General features: G+C 38.4%; 1 protein-coding gene across 2 annotated transcripts; it reads right to left on the bottom strand.

Annotated features, from left to right (window-relative positions):
* Positions 1-1409: 1409 nt before the first annotated feature.
* Positions 1410-15748, bottom strand: srpx (sushi-repeat containing protein X-linked). 2 transcript variants are annotated; one of them, XM_029458987.1, is made up of 10 exons: positions 15611-15748; positions 9105-9161; positions 7382-7570; positions 6743-6919; positions 5777-5903; positions 5539-5660; positions 5069-5248; positions 3804-3937; positions 2690-2811; positions 1410-2077 (listed from the first exon to the last, which is right to left on the bottom strand). In XM_029458987.1, the coding sequence occupies exons 1-10, from the start codon at positions 15669-15671 to the stop codon at positions 1897-1899; spliced, it is 1350 nt and encodes a 449-aa protein (XP_029314847.1). In that variant the 5' UTR covers positions 15672-15748; the 3' UTR covers positions 1410-1896. The 2 variants fall into 2 exon arrangements, with proteins under 2 accessions (XP_029314847.1, XP_029314848.1); XM_029458988.1 differs by lacking the exons at positions 9105-9161; positions 15611-15748 and adding an exon at positions 7773-8659.
* Between the last annotated feature and the right edge of the window lie 1109 nt (positions 15749-16857).

Raw genomic sequence — 16857 nt, 5'->3', positions numbered from 1 at the left:
TAATATATATTTATGATAATATATATATGAATATATATATATATGAATATGATATATTATATGATATATATATATATATATTAATATATGAATATATATATATATATATATGAATATATATATATATATATATATATATATATATATAATATATATATATATATATATATGAATATATATATATATATATATATATATGAATATATATATATATAGATATATAATATATATATATGAATATATATATCTATATATATTAATATATATATATATATGAATATATATATATATATATATATATATATACTATAATATATATATATATATATATATATATGAATATATATAATATATTATATATATATATATATATATATATTATATATATATATGAATATATATATATATGAATATATATATTGATATATATATATATATATATATATGAATATATATATATATATATATGAATATATATATGAATATATATATATATATATGATATATATGAATATATATTAATATATATATATATATATATGAATATATATATATATATATATGAATATATATATATATATATATATATATATATATATATATATATGAATATGATTATGTGTTGCCTTTTCCGAGTCTGTGGTTTCCAACCATTCAATGATTGCATAATTGCAAGTATTATTTTAAACAAAGAGTCCTAACGGCATAAATCGAATTGTTTTGTAGGACATACAAAATAAGTTTAAACGACTCTTTGAACATAAACATGCAATAAAAATCCAAAAACCTAACGCAACACTATACCCAGGCCTGAATGAGCAAATTGAATTCATACACGTTTTGTGGAAGTTTTAGTTCAATAATTGTGTTTCTGAAGGACACCCGTTATCTTATCGAATGAATGCATGAAAAGGTCAGGTTCAGGCGTTATCTGCTGGTTTGTCGCCTTGCTGAAGACTTGACAAGGTTGAAGCAATGTAAACTGTTACATGAACATGTAATCAATATTTTGTAAAAAATTCACATGTGAGTGGTTATATTCCATATAACTGCAATGTCCTGGGTTTGATTCTGGTTTGATTCTCCCCCCCCCCCCCCTCATGTTACCATTGAACATTGCCAGGACAACCTTTATGCTAAGCTAGCTGCTGGATATGGCCTTATATTTGAGCCTTATGGCCTTATTCATCTGAATCTTACTCTTGGCAAAAAACAAATAAGACTATTTCCCCTCATTTTTAACTGTTACTTTCAACAACAACAATGACACTTGATTTTAAACAAGACCAAATGTACTTTTAGATTTTTAATCCATCTCTCATTCTCCCTTCTTGAATCTCTCTCCCGACTTATCCTCAGACGATCATGCATGTCTCTTGAACTCACATTGACACACTGAAGACCACATCCTCGATGATAGACATATTTAATTGGTGTCTTGTAAATTCAGTACTAAGTACTAACAGAGCAGCATCGCTGTCCTGCACATAAAGCACACACAGTATTCAAGAGAGTGTACATCATTATTTAAAGATGTGAGATATAAATATTAGACAGGTGAAGAGTTTCCCAGTTTATACAGTAAAAATATTTTTTTTTTATAAAATAGTAAAACATATCTCTGCTTTGAAAACATTTAAAATAATAATAAAACATACAGATAGACAAGAGACAGGAATCAATATGATTGTAATGTACTGTATGACCCGTTACATTTAGTAAACCTCTTTCAATAATGCTTCAGATCAGCGCACACACAGACGCACTCACACCTATGGAAACAGGACTGAATGAGTTCAGGTATGAGTGTGTGACACGTTAAAAACAGAAGATCTGTCTGCGGTGACGGAGGAGGAGAAGGATCAAAGATGGCTGAGAGTCCGTGGACGTGTCTTATTATTGACAGTTCTGGCCCGCTTCCTGCTGTAGCACCATCTCGTCCTTGCGGAGGGGGAAGGTGTCAATAGTGGTGAATAATTCAGCCGCTGTGATCGGGAACGGGTAGCGTTGCTTGTCCATGCCCTGCTTATCGACCAGCACCATTTGGAAAGACCTTTGAGAAATCCGGAGGAGTAACCTTGGAAATGCAAATCAGCTCAGTGAGCAGCACAGTGGAAAGTAACATGTATACTACTTTACACTTACACTCCTAGAAGATTTGATTTTGATCGTTTGTGATACACTGAAAGATGAAGTGTTCCTTTATGGGTTGAGAAAATGTTCTTTAGCAAATGAACTATTCAACTATTTAAAAACCCTTTTGAATGAGCTGCAAAAATGCGTCGTCACATAGCTGACAACTAATGAAAAGTTTTAGAGATACGTGGTTCTCACAGGACAGCAACGGTGCAAGCACATGATGATCTTACAGAATATGATGCATTGCTGTAGAACTAAACTAATTAATAACTAATTAAACTACCCAAAAGTATATAAAGGAGTTCAAATTAATACAACATTAAACATCTACAGCAGTAAAATGCAACATAAACATAATGCAGCAGTAATATTAAACCAAAAATATCTTGTATAACAGTAAAACGCTGACATTTTACTGCACAATGAGTACTTTTCCCTTTAATACTTTAAGTAAAGATACGAAAGTGTGTGTATGTGTGTGTGTGTGTGTGTGTGTGTGTGTGTGTGTGTGTGTGTGTGTGTGTGTGTGTGTGTGTGTGAGAGAGAGTACCTGAGCTGCAGGGCCAGTGGTGGAGGGAGCAGCCTGTGTCGAATCCTGCCAATCTGAGCTGGGTAAGTCCCAACAAGCTCAATTACTGTGACGTGCCTGAGGTCGAGTCCACACTGAGCGTGCTGAGAGAAAAACACAGAGAGAGTCCGATCTTTAAGTTTAGCTGTTTTATAGCTCTGTTATTGATTTATATGCAGGCAAAAGAAAACTGAGCACAGTTTATTATTAATATTATTATTATAGGGTGTTTTTCACATTCATCTGCTGAAGGGGAAAAATTTCTCTGAGCTCACCCTAAATCTGAGTTTAAGATGTGGACGTTTGAGCATGATTTGGAAGTCAATCATGGATCAATATGCAGCTTACACAAGTGTGATGTGGAAACCTTCAGGGCAAAGACACCAAGAATGTACTTCAGAGTGAAGCAGGAGGCATATTCGTATATCTGGGATTTTATAACAAGGTAAAATAAGTACATGTATTTTTAAACAGGTAATAAACGTATAGAATGATAAGAGTCCGAGGTGAATTCCTCAAAATTCTGTAAATGTCTTGTTTTGTCCTAGCAACAGTCCAAAGATATTAAATTACAATGGTATAACACAGAGAAAGGCAGCAAATCCTCACTCTTTAACCGACTAAGTGTATAATCAATTGTGCTCTCAATAGCACAAACAAGTCAGGACCTGACAGATCCCACGACTGATCACTCAGGTTGTTCCCAAACTTTTAACGCGGTCTCATCTTCCAGCTGATAACCCATCCCTTCGAAAGGTCAGGCGTTTAAAGACAGCTCTGAGCTAACAGTTTCTGACGAGCCGTGGAAACATCCAGCCCCAAAATAAATGTTATCAAAGCGCTGTCAGTATAATTTATTCATCGCCATTCACTGACATTTTCTGGACAATACCAATTTATAGACATAGACAATTTATTTGTGTCACTGCTTTGTCCCAGTTGGGCAGCAAAGAAAGAAAGAAACGCACATTCACACTGCGGTCCTGTGTGTAAGCGCCAGTGGAGACACGAATCACTGCAGTATTGACTTCCATCGCCTGCTCTCTGCGTCTCAGCCACCCCACATACAGCTCATGCTCCCTGAGTCGTGACTCACCTGTAAGTTAGTCATCTGGAAGCGGTAATTGTGATTGGCAGCCGTTGGGGCCGAGATAATGAGGAGCCGTCGTTTCTCATAGAACTGATCCAGCAGTGCAGCAGGCGTGCGCACTCCCACGTTAATGTTCATGGCTGTGATGACATTGAATGACCAATTCAGTGATATGACAAGATATGACACACAGTACAAGCGTACGAGATTACATTTGACACAATATCGCAGTGAGATGCTGCACAAGCGAAGCTCATTCAACAGTGAACTGAACTTGCTACATAAATGATGGATAGTGTGTTGCAGCAGTCTCTCCAAACCGCTACCTTTTCATGTCTCACAGATACAGATGTTAAACAGAGTGGTGTCCAGTATTGATTTTTTCTAATCGATGAATGGCACAGGGGGCCCATGTTCTCCTCCGCTGAGCTTCTCACATGGAACCGGTTTAGCACAGGTCGGCAAACTTTACACAAGACTGTGCGTTTTTTATTGCCACGACACAGCACAAATAAAAATAAATACATTTAAACATTTATACATTTGTCAAACTTGTTTTTGTTGTTTTATTTGTATACTCAGAGCCTCTCCATTATGTTAAGCAATCCAATAATGAAGAAATGATCTCCACCTAGTTTTAAATGACATTCTTAGACGGTAAAAGTCTTCACTTATATGAACAGATTTACACATCTCAAGGCTTTCATCACAGCACTGACTGAATAATGATTTGAAAAGGAAAGATTAGCCCAATCAAACAAAACATATAAAAATGTCCACGTCCTTACTGATGCAAATACCTGGAAAGACTATCAATGAAAAGTTATTATCAGATATGTTTAACTTTAAACCGTGTGGAAGAACACTCTGCAAACTACTTGCATGTTTCTTTGGTCGTGAAGAATGTTTTTCTTCTTATGAATAATGTTTTGGAGATGTCCTTCCAAATAATCGCAAGGCTGCAGTACTGGGAGTAATCCCTAAAGATGTAGACATTAATACTTATTATTAAATATTATTTTGGTAACGGCAATGATGCAGCTTCCTCAAGGGAATTGGGTAAGCAGGTTGAAGTAAGTGTGTGAATGTATGAATATAATTACTTATAGACTGAAACTACAAACAAAAACATTTGGAACACATTTCACCAATCAGCATTTGAAAGTATTGTTTTGCAAACTGCTATGAGCAATTAAAAATAAATAAATAATGTGTTTTAGAAAAGATTGTTTGTGTAAGTATATGTGTGTTTATCTGCACGCAGTACGTACCAGCGCAGGTTGTGTCTGTGCCAGACCAGGTGAATCCATACTGACACACTCTGGCAGCGCTGCCCTGCAGCTCGTAGCCGCCGGTGCAAGTGAACTCACAAGTGGCACCGTAGTTGTCGCCGTCACTGCCACACTTCATATAACCGTTGTCTGGGGGAAACAGTGAGCTGCAGCGGCGCACTGCACAGAAAGAGAGGCGCATTAGACTAAAAACGTCAAGAGACATGACAGTGGAAGGGCAATAATGAAATAAAAAAGACAGAGAAGGATTGAATTTAATGCCGTGCACTGACAAAAATACACATAGATTACATTAGTATCTAATTTGATATATATATTTGATATTGTACCCATTATTAGTACCAAATTACACTTGTCTTTCCAGGAGACTTCTTGGAAATAACCCTTAAAATAAAATGTAAGAGAATATCCTGCTCCACACAGATTATCAGAAAGCTTTTTTAACTCACCTCGCACTCTGACAGTGAAGCGACAGGATCCTTTGTTCCCTGCACGGTCAAACACAGTGTAGGACATCTTATGGAGCCCCTCTGGGAAGTCTGATTTTGAAGGTTTCCCTTTCAGGATAACACTGAAAAAGACAGGCTCTGTTTTAATCTTTCAGTGTGATCTCCGTGTTCAGCGTGGGATAACCAACAGACTGAGTGCAAAATGTGAGACAAAGATTAAAGGGTGGAGGAGACTGACTCTGTAAGGATGCCATCTGCAGTGTCTACACCCTCTGGTTTGTCCCAGGTCATCCTCGCTGTCAGTTTTCCTGGTTCTGCCCACTTATCCTTTAGATTAGGACACTTGATTTTTGGATTTTCCATATCTACAGGAAGAGAGAAAGAAAACTTAAACAAAGTGACAACAAAACACCACATTAAAATGTGAATTACCAATGGAACAGTAATGACAATTTGGAAAATGCTGACTCTATTGGTCAGAGCGGGAAGTGTAGCAATTGATTAATAGTTTCCGCTCTTGCACAGCAGTTTAAAACGATAATAGTGGCAGATTTACCACCATTTTCTTTAAAGGAATATTTGAAACAATCTGCGCTTGATTTTAGACAGAAGTTGCCAAAAGCATGTTGTTGCTAGTCCTTTAACCTGGAATCTTCCATGCTAACAAATGCAGTTTACATTAGAGCAGATAAACACACTATTCTTCTAAAGCTCCCTCCACAATGCTTTCCTGGGGCACCAACACAAACACCTGACTTTTCACTGTGACACAGCTTGATGTGAAAAGTATTAGAAAAAGTAATCTGGCAAAGGACATGGTTTTAAGAGTCAAAACAACAGCTAATTGCATATCATTAATCGTAGGAGACTGAATGTCGCTTCACAAAGCATTGGGAAGGTCGTGATGGCTCAGAGACATTTTCAGGCTCAGACTCTGACTGCAAAGGCGTGAAAACATTTATCATTTTCTGGTAGAGAGACAAACCACTGTGTGTCTGTGTACATGTCTCGAGGCTTTTATTTTTCCAAACATCAATCATATAACCTTGTATTATGAGGAATGCTCTGTAGTCTGCAGCTGACATTATGCTTTAAGCAAGTAATTACCTGTTACATGTGTTTTTGCAGCTCGGTAGTTTGCAGGCTCCAGTCCTGTGTGGGAGATGAATTTATGCACAAAAGAAGAACACACACACAGTCTTACCAACACAGGTGGGGACTTCAGCACTCCATGCCTTGTTGTGCTGGCAGGTTGCCGTCTTATGGCCCTTCAGACTGAATCCGGGGGAGCAGAAGAACTCACAGCGAGAGTTGAAGTAAGAGCCGTCCGAACACTTGTAGCCGCCGTTAGCGGGCATGTTCAGCTTGGGACAGCGGATCTCTGTAAGAGAAAGAGCTCAGTGTTGATAAAGGGCTCGCTTTGATTTGCTCAGTTTATTTTGCTTCAGGTACATACATACAATACATTCAGGCTGATGTATCTATTTAATGATACAGTATATACAGTATTACAGTAGTAATATACAGTTTCACCACAAGAACAGACATCAGGAAGAAGAAATTACTCCATGTAATCGTTTACAAATTGGCTGTATGAACATGAACCAATACATGTACTATATACTTTTAATTAATTGAAATGTAAGACTAGGGACTAAAAAACTCCCTCCCCTGATGGAGACAGTGGTTCAAGGCTGTAGAAAAGTGGACCTGCGATTTCTACGAAGAATGAACTTGCTCAAAAATGTAAGAATTATCCTCAGGATTCCCCATGAGGCAAAGCTAGTATGTAGATGAGAGAATGAGTATGCATGTGTGTGTTCAGACGCATGTTAGTTCTTACCGCGGCAGGCGTAGTTGGAGGACCAGTGTTTGCTGGCCATACACACCACCTCGGAGCTCTGGGACTCATATCCCTGCTTGCAGCGGATTTTACAGCGAGACCCCATCACGTTCCTGTAGTGTTCTCCTCTGGGTGTGCGACAGCTCACGTCCCCATGTTTCACCTTAATGGGAGCGCACCACGGTGTCCCTAAAAATGGAGAAAAGATAGCTGCACTGACCTTTTTCTTAATTATATGTTTTTTTATGGTACCGTCTTGGAGTGGGAGAGTATCAGTATTCAATAATAAGCACTTACCTGAAGACTAGAAAAGCTTAGAAAGACTTCCTTTATAAGTGTGAAAATCCTCCCATCATCTGAGTTCAGACAGATACGGAGGATTTCTTATTACCTTATCTGTGACTGTCCATAATCCATCAGTGTCTCATGAGGCGGAGAAGATAGTCTCGTTTAAGGAAAATACAGATAATGACGTGAAGAGAGCACTTAAGTTTAATAGTGTGATAGAGTGAGATAAAGGTCTGTCTTGAGAGTGCAGCTCTTTATTGACAATTATCACACTACTGATGTGTCGTTGTGCTATCCCTGGATTTAGTCTGTCCAAAACATGGCATTGATTAGACTGACCACAGATAGAACAGTGTTACTCTAGAACAAATAAAGTCTTAATTTAAAATAATAGTTAGATTAGGAGATTGATACCAATTTTGTGGTTGTGGTATGAAGCTACCGCCAGCAGCCGGTTAGCTTAGCTTAGCACATAGACTGTAAACAGAGTGCCTTTGTTTCCTCTTGACAGAGCCAGGCTAGCTGTTTCCACTGTTTTCAGCCTTTATGCTAACTGCTGGTTGTAGCCACATATTGACTGTACAGTTAAAAGAGTAGTAGCCTATCAACGTTCTCATCTAACTCTAATCAAGAAACCGAATAAGTGCATTTCCCAAAATGACAAATGCATTGTTTTCAACTTTCCTCCTCCCGTGGCGGACACCACTGCCCATCTCGACATTGCTTGTGTAAAAATTCCTTATTTCATGCCAAGTTTGAGGGGCCGCAAGGTTCTTATTCCAATACAGAGAAATCCAAACCTGCAGTTTATTTCCTGCTGGCTCAGGACAAACAACTCTGTAGGCCGATACACACGCACACACACACTTGGAGGGAAAGGTTTAGGCTAATTTCCAGTTGGAATAGAAATGAGTAGCTTATTCATTACACAGCCAGCCTCCCTCGCTGCCTCTCTCTCTCTCTCGCTCTCTCTATGTGTTGGCAAAGTCTCCACAACCACCGAGTAAGAAAAAATAACATTTGAGCTTTTACATAAGAGGAGAGTTTGGTTTGGCCTGGACGATAATGTTCCATGTATAACTGACCCCTAATTTAAATCTAGAAGCTACTTTGACGTAACCGAGTCAGTTTACAAAGCTGGCTGAACTACCTGCCGTTGAATTGTGCCTCTTTAAAGACACAAGGAAATACAATTAAACACAATTCTAATCCTTTGTTTAGTTATTCTCCAAATATGTCAAAATACATCTCTTTCATCTTCCCATCTACACATCTTGAACGCAGGCTATGTGAATTAAATGAATGCAATAAAATGTGATTTGGGGCACACTGTTAGCTAGTTTGTTGGTCTGCATAACAATTCAGGAAACCTTATTTACTTTGATCTCAACATAAGCAGTTTGTATTGGTAGTGTCGAAGTGAGCATGTGGTCACCTTTGTATCTACGAGAATACCAGTCCTCGTCGTCTCCGTTGCCGTATTGTCCTGACCCTGGGGAGGAAAAAAAAGGAGAAAAAGCAACTAATGCGACGAAAAGAGCTGCATCCAAGATGTTAGGCAATGTTTGAAAGCGTTGTCCTGGGCTGACCTTGAGCACCAAGAACAGGCTTGAAAATATTGCTTAACTTGACAGACTCTGGGGGGGATCTGGATCTTTTGGACGGACCACATGCACAAGGAATAAATCACAAAAGATCCACTATTTTTCCCAGCTGGTTTGGAAAATGAATCTGTTCAACACAAAGATTCATTATGCTCAATTCAGTGGGTTGTTTTTGCTCTGGCCCCTATTGCGCTTAGTAGAAATGGAAGGAGTGAAATTATTTTGAAAACTTTTGTTCAAAAGCAGCTCCCATATATAATACTTACCATTTTAACAGTGCACAGATCACTCAGACCGAGAACATATATATTACAAACAAAACAGCAGCATCCAAGAGGAATATTTCTTGGTAGGAGCTGCAGAGCTGGTGGAGGACAGTTGAGTGATACTGGTAAAAAACACATGTGAGGGAAATTGTGATGAGCAAGGGGGATTATTTTAGGAAAGAGGATAAAGGGGGTTGGGAAGCAGTAAAAATAGAAAGGAAAGAGGAAACAGGTGAGGAAGGGGTTAAAGTAGGGGGAAGGGTGTTCAATCTTGGCCCCGGGATGTTTTGAACCCCGGTGTGAATGTGTCCTCTGTTCAGGATCCACAAGGGAGGAGTGTTCAAGCCTTCTCCAGCTTCATATGTCAGCAGCATGTTGGTCATTGAACCTGATACTGTGAGCGTTCCCTCCATTCATCATCATGGCTTTTCTGTCAGTTTAATAAAAGCTGTCTGGACCAAAATGCCGCAAGTCATCTAATACACACACACAACACAACACACACACACACACACACACACACACACACACACACACACACACACACACACACACACACGCTCTGAGGTTTTAGCAGTCAGATCACACAGCATGGATTGTACCAAGCAAACCCACATACTGAGTGAGTCAGATTTAGCTGCCTATTGGGAAAACTTCAGTGTCTGCTTCTTAATGGGAAGGGTGAGGAAGGAAGAGAAGGGTTTGGAAAACTAATTACAGGTGTGTGTGTGTGTGTGTGTGTGTGTGTGTGTGTGTGTGTGTGTGTGTGTGTCTGTGTGTGTCTGTGTGTGTCTGTGTGTGTGTGTTTCCCCTTCAAAGTGAACATTAGTTAAAGCCTAATGTGACAGAAAAATTATCAGTTATGTAACAACTTGCAGCCATTCAGAGCAAACAAGTTACAGGAATGTACGCCACGGCAGACAAGCAGCTACTTGTTTGTGATTGGCTGGCAGGTGTTTCTACAAACTCTGATTTACTTGTTCTCTCGTCTCCAGAAACAAATCCTTAAAAAAACCTTAAGATTTTCATGAACCTGATACTATTTATGTTTTTTTCCTGCAAGCCATTTAATTGTATTAAGGAGGAGTCCATAATTCCCGCTCTGGAATTAGGGATTCACAGGAAACGATGCATGCATGTAATCCTCATAATTTTATCTCATGGACATCAACCTTTACTGTTTGCTCTCATTACACAGTCAGAACTGTATTAAGTTACTGCTAATGCAAAGCAAATATTTCCTACTACTGCTGCTTCACATTGAAAGCCTTCTGCTGGCGAAGCACAGCATGGCTTTTATTGTGAAGCAGGAAATGTATTTAGCGCTGCAGCAAGTCCTAAGTGCGTTCTTTTAAAATGTGTCTACAAAACAAGGCATTGGCCATTTTTGGCATTTTTTATTCAACAGATTATTTTTGAGACGCCACAGTTAGCTTAACTGACGTCTTTGATAAAAGAGTTTGTGTGTGTTTGCCGTAGTATTACACCCAATTTGCTGTAACCATTAGTAGCCATGGTTTTCAAAAAAGCATCAAGGACTGAAATCTTAAGGATTATCACTTTAACTCACTCACAACCTCATTCATTCGTTTAACAGGCGCCAACCTGCGCCCCCGTACCACCGACAGGAAACAGCAGCAGTTTCTGCTATTGATGTTGCCTCCTACAGGTCTTTACCTTTACCTTAAAGTAAAAGCTGCTGCAGTTTTGAATACTAGCACCATCTGAAAGCAATCAGTGTTGCAGCAGCAGTTTTTTTCTCTTTTAAAGCGGCTGGCTTCTTTGTGAGTGTGTTTGACTTTTTAATGTCAGTTTAGCTATAATATATTTTTTATTGGAAGACAAACATAACAACCACATAACTGTCACATTGATATATAGTTGTTGACCACCCTGTAACAACAATACAGACTAACCAGACTGCATAACCAGACAATAACCTGACAGACTCATGTGCACATCCACAATAAACACTAAACAAGTAAAATAACCTAAATCTATAATGACTAAGACTTTTGTATTCACTATATTATCCAAATCGTCCTCTCTGAATGCAGAGAGTGAAACATAATTAGATTTGATAAAAAATCCATGGTAAACGTTAACTCAACCACAAGCACAGAAGCATTTAGTCAATATCTATCAACAAGAAACCCAAACTACATTATAAATATCCTAAAACGAAACGATAGTACATCGTTGTGCCACACTAGCCTACAATGGATATCAATTAATCAAACAGAAATACAATTCAACTTGTGTTGCAAATGTAGTTGCCTTTGACTTCTACTGTAGATACAACGACCTGGATTTTCTTTTATAAGCATCTATTACTTGGGTTTTCCAGGCTAATTATCAATATAAGTTATGATTTATTTGAACTACTGAACAAGAAATATGCAAACCAAAACACAATAACATGCGAGACAGAACTCGTTTATTGTTCAACGTCTGGAATTGCTTTCTTTTAGACTTCTTCTCAGAGCCGTGTAAACTCTGTAAATCTCCCAGTATTAAGCAGAAAATGTGCTTGATTAAACTCAAGCCTTTTGTTTCATGTGAAGTCATCTCTGTGAAAAGGTATATGATACTAACCTGCAGGTGCGAGAGTAAGAGACACCAACATGCATGTTGAAGTAGACGGCACTCTCCCCTTTTCCTTGATACATCCTTCGTGTCTTTGTCCGCATATCTAAACAGTTGCTGCTGTTACTTTCTTGCGGGAATAGGTGATCCGGCACTCCAGATTCAAACAATGCCAAGAAAAGAAAATGTGATCTGATACTCGTTTACATGCTGAAGTGGGATCAGCAGCCAGCATCATATTCCTGCTCATCTACTTCAAACGAGTTCTTAATGAGAAAGATGCAGGAAGCATAGAGGCTCGTCTTCCCGTCAAACCTCTGGAATTGAATAAACCTTTAGATTACAGAGCCCAATATTCCAATTAGCTTTTCTCTGCGGGCCTGTAACACAAACTGTCATTATATGGAGGCTTGTTAAGTGTTGAATTATAGCTACAGGCAAACAGAGCAGAAAATAAATGTAATTTCTTTATCGCTCGCTTCAACACGCCACAATAACAGAGGTATATAATTCCTTTTGGAGCACTAATGATTTCTGTTCCATTTATCCTGTACACCAACACGTCTGCTGCTGGTTCCTCAAGCACATCAGTCGTTTCTGACCCTGAAGAACAAACTGTCTCTGTTTTTATCTCTATTAACACTTTACAGTAAGGTGCTAAAGTAATTACAGTACGAACCCATAGCTCACCACAATATACCGTATAGTATAGTTTATACTGTTTAAACATCTAATGTAGCTGTTTAAATACTATTTACTATTGCAATATTTATTTCTAAATGTCTATTGCATAAAATGTTCTTTTATCTTTTAGCTGTCTTTCATTTCCAGTGAAGGCTCTACTGGCGTAGGATGAAGACTTTACCTGAGACACAAACATTAATAATAGTTGTGATTGATAAAGAAAGTGTTTAGTATTCAGATTAGAAACTCATTATGGCATGCTGCTTTATTAATATATCATTTGTCTGTCTGCTCCAAAAGCTGCCCTAATAAACATTTTTGGCTCAATGGATCAAGTGACTATGTGTAATGTGAAAGGGGTCTCTCATAATGATGAATCCACAGTGAATTATCACCTGATTCTGCTCCTTTCAGCTAAGAAATCTCTGAAAGATCCACTGTACACTAGCTGCTCAGCCCCAAACAGCACACAGACTAGCTGGTAGCCAGGTGTTTCCTTCAGGAGTTGGATGAGACCAAAACAGAGCTAAAAGGAGCATCAATACTGGAGTTACATTCATCACATCACTTCAAATACATTACAGGTCAGTGAACTAATTACAGGGACCGTCTCCCTGGAGCAACTCAGGGTTAAGTACCTTTCTTAGGGGCACAATGGTGGCAGCCCTGGTATTAAACTCACAACCATCTGGTGTTGTAAATAAATACGTGCTAATGTTGCTTCACGGTGATGGGCGCGTAAATATAAACTGATAACATGTTTTCCAAATCAACTTTATACAGTGATAAAATGTTCTCCAATTATTGCAGCTTTAAGTAACACATCATCTAAAACATTCAGAGGTACTCTGTAACCTAAAATATCTCAAATAATGTATTAAGGCTATTCAGTGCTATATGCTGAATATTTTAATAGGCTAAACAGCAGCTCGTTGCATTCAATTAAGACAAACAGGGCCATTCATTTTAGAGTGCGCTGCAGTCTTCTCTTCATTGTTCCAAGTGTTTTTGAAAGCACTTCAAACAGTAACTACCTCTTAGCTATTCATTGATTTACAGTTAGTTCCTGATTTATTTCCTTTGGTTTTCATTTATGACTATTTAGGATTTAACTTGTTGTAAAGTGTTGCTAATCTCTCTGGCAGAGACACCACTGAACACTTAGAGTGACTGTTCTCCAGACTGTGATGTACTGCTGGCATTTCTCCAAGTAGCTCCTTGTGGATGAGGTATCTGGCCCAGACTCACATCAGCACAAGAAGCGTAATGGAAAATGTGATCAGGCTTTAACGAATACTTTCTGAAGACAGAGTTTAACTGTAAGAAGCGATGTCAAACTCAGGCCAAACTTAAATGTTTCCATTGTTGAAAAAGAGCCCAAAAGGTAGAAAAGTAGTCATTCTGCCACCCAGTTTCAAGGCATGCATACTGCACAACTCAACTGGCTAATTGACCTCCAGAACAAACAAACACACCCCTGTAAAATAAACTCCACATAAACACACACACATACATACACACACACACACACACACACACACACACACACACACACACACACACACACACACACACAGACACACACACACACACACAGACCACAGTCCTCACTGTTAGCTCGACAGGCCGTTTTTAGTCTGTCAGTGTAAATCTGCTCTGCAGCTTGTGTTCATGTTTCAGCCTGTATGATGATCATACAGCAGTGAGGCACTCTCAAACCATTTACAGGCACATCACCACTGTGAATGCACACACACACACACACACACACATCCAGATTTGAGCTTTGAAGTAATTTCAGCTCCTCACTGCAGGCTACAGGCCCTTCTCTTGTCTGGCTCTCTCTATCTGGAGAGTCTGTATGTTTTCTTCTGTTGGATGCTATTCTTCAGTGTAGGGCTGCAACGGTTACTTTCAACTAATTAATCATTTCTTCAATAAAAAATTAGGAAATGTAGAAAGATGTCCATTACATTTTCCCAGAGTGTTAGGTAATGTCATCAAATGTCTTGTTTTTTTCCAAAGCCCAAAGAATGCAACACATTGATTTACAATGATAGAAAAAAAATGCAAAAACAGAAATGTTAAAGAAGCTGGAACCAGATGAGGTTTGGGATTTGTGCTAGAAAAAACGACTCAGATGACTAATCCATTATCAAACAAAAAAATTGCTGATTCATTTTCCAGCAATGAATTATTCAACTAATCATAGCAGCTTTGTGTGTGTGTGTGTGTGTGTGTGTGTGTGTGTGTGTGTGTGGGTGTGTGTGGGTGTCTAAGAAAATGTAAGCCCTTTTGTGTTTACTCAACACTAGGACAGAAACTTATCAGTAAAATACTGTACTGTAAATCTTCCAGGATGTGGAAGTCCTTGACATTAAATGAAAGAGTTGATGAATCGGTAGCTCTTATTAAATTATTAAGAGGGGGCAAACATTAAATGTACTCTGCACTTACACTACAGTTGCAGGGCTTTCATTAGTAGCCTACCACAGACTGAGCTCTGTACAGAAAAACGTGCCCCAGATGCGCACTGCACTCCCCCCGCTGTCCACCCCCTCCACGTAAACACAACCGCGGTTCACCGAAAACCAGCGGTGTGAGGATAAGAAGCCTCAAATGCATGCAGAAAAAAGTGACAGAACAATCTTCTCCCAACACAAACAGTGTAATCTAAACACCAGTGAGATAAAATACCTTTTCACCAGACAACCTACAGATAAGATGTTCGATTCTCCCTCTGGTGTCAACAGGGTTAATCTTGTCCTGGAGATGAATGAGGGTTTTTGTCAGCTCCTTACCTTCATAACCAGAGCAGAAGCAGAGCTGGACGAACAGGAGCACCAGCGGCCACATGTCCATATCGAGACGCGGGACTCTTCAACGTGTGAAGAGGGAGCTCGCAGGAAAACTTCCAGCGCATTCCTGCTTTCCAAAGGCCCGCCTCTTGCTCCAGAAACAAGGGAGGATTCTCCAAATACAGTCAAGCCAGGCCACCGGCATGAGGCGGGTCAGAGAGACGAGCCTGTGCCAACCCCTGTGGGTAAACTGTGACATCGACCCGATTACCACCGCAAGAGAAAATAATGCAAATCAACCCAGTTCTCTTTATAAAGCTCCTCTCAGGCTACACTGCAGTGGTCACTAATTAGGCTGCAGCTACTCATCTAGGTACACAATAACAATTTGAGCTAGGCTACTTATAATTACTCAGTGGTGAAAGAAGAAAGCTACTCAGATCCTTCATTTATGTAAAAGTAGAATTACCATTGTCTAAAAAAAACTTCAGTGCTCAATTCAAACTGTTAGTAAAAGTACAATCAGTAAAGTTCACTTAAAGTAGATTATCAAAAGAAATACTAGTCCTACTATGCAGAACAGCTCATTTCACAGTGATATATAATTAAAGAATATTTTATTATATGTTGTATTATGTAATCACACTTTTGATCACTAAAGAATATATAAGAGCCTTTCAATGTTAGTTAATCAACGTGGAGCCAATTTTAGATGCCTTGTATACTACTGGGTAGATGTTTAATACAATACTGCATCATATCACATGTTTTTTATTTTAAAAAAAAGTAATGTGTAATTGTCTAATAAATGTAACCTAGTGGCGTAAAAAGTACAATATTTCCCTCTGAAATGTAAAATAGATGTATTAAGTAGCACATCAGGGAAATACTTATTTAAGGTATGTCAAACGTGTACTGTACTTAGTTACATTAGTTAGTTACACTGAGTTACTTTCCACCACTGCTTGTACTTTACTAGAACATGCATACAATAGTCAATATACAAAACATGAACTGTTTATTTAAGAGTCATGAGATAATTAATTGAATAGGAGAGAATCAAATAATATATATATATAATATTATGTTTTTTATAAGGGGTCATGGAGTTTCACTGTTAATCTTTCTTAATCAGTAAGACATTCAACAAAGTCTCACCGGGATGTGGTGGTTTGATTTAAAATAATTGCTTCGGTCATTATAGACATTTTTAAGCCATTGCATATTGTACATAAAAAACATGAAAAGAT

This window comes from Cottoperca gobio, chromosome 21, assembly GCF_900634415.1.
Source record: "Cottoperca gobio chromosome 21, fCotGob3.1, whole genome shotgun sequence".
NCBI classification, from domain to species: Eukaryota; Metazoa; Chordata; class Actinopteri; order Perciformes; family Bovichtidae; genus Cottoperca; species Cottoperca gobio.
The sequence above is the reverse complement of the archived record's forward strand: the minus strand, read 5'-3'. Positions and strand labels throughout refer to the sequence as shown.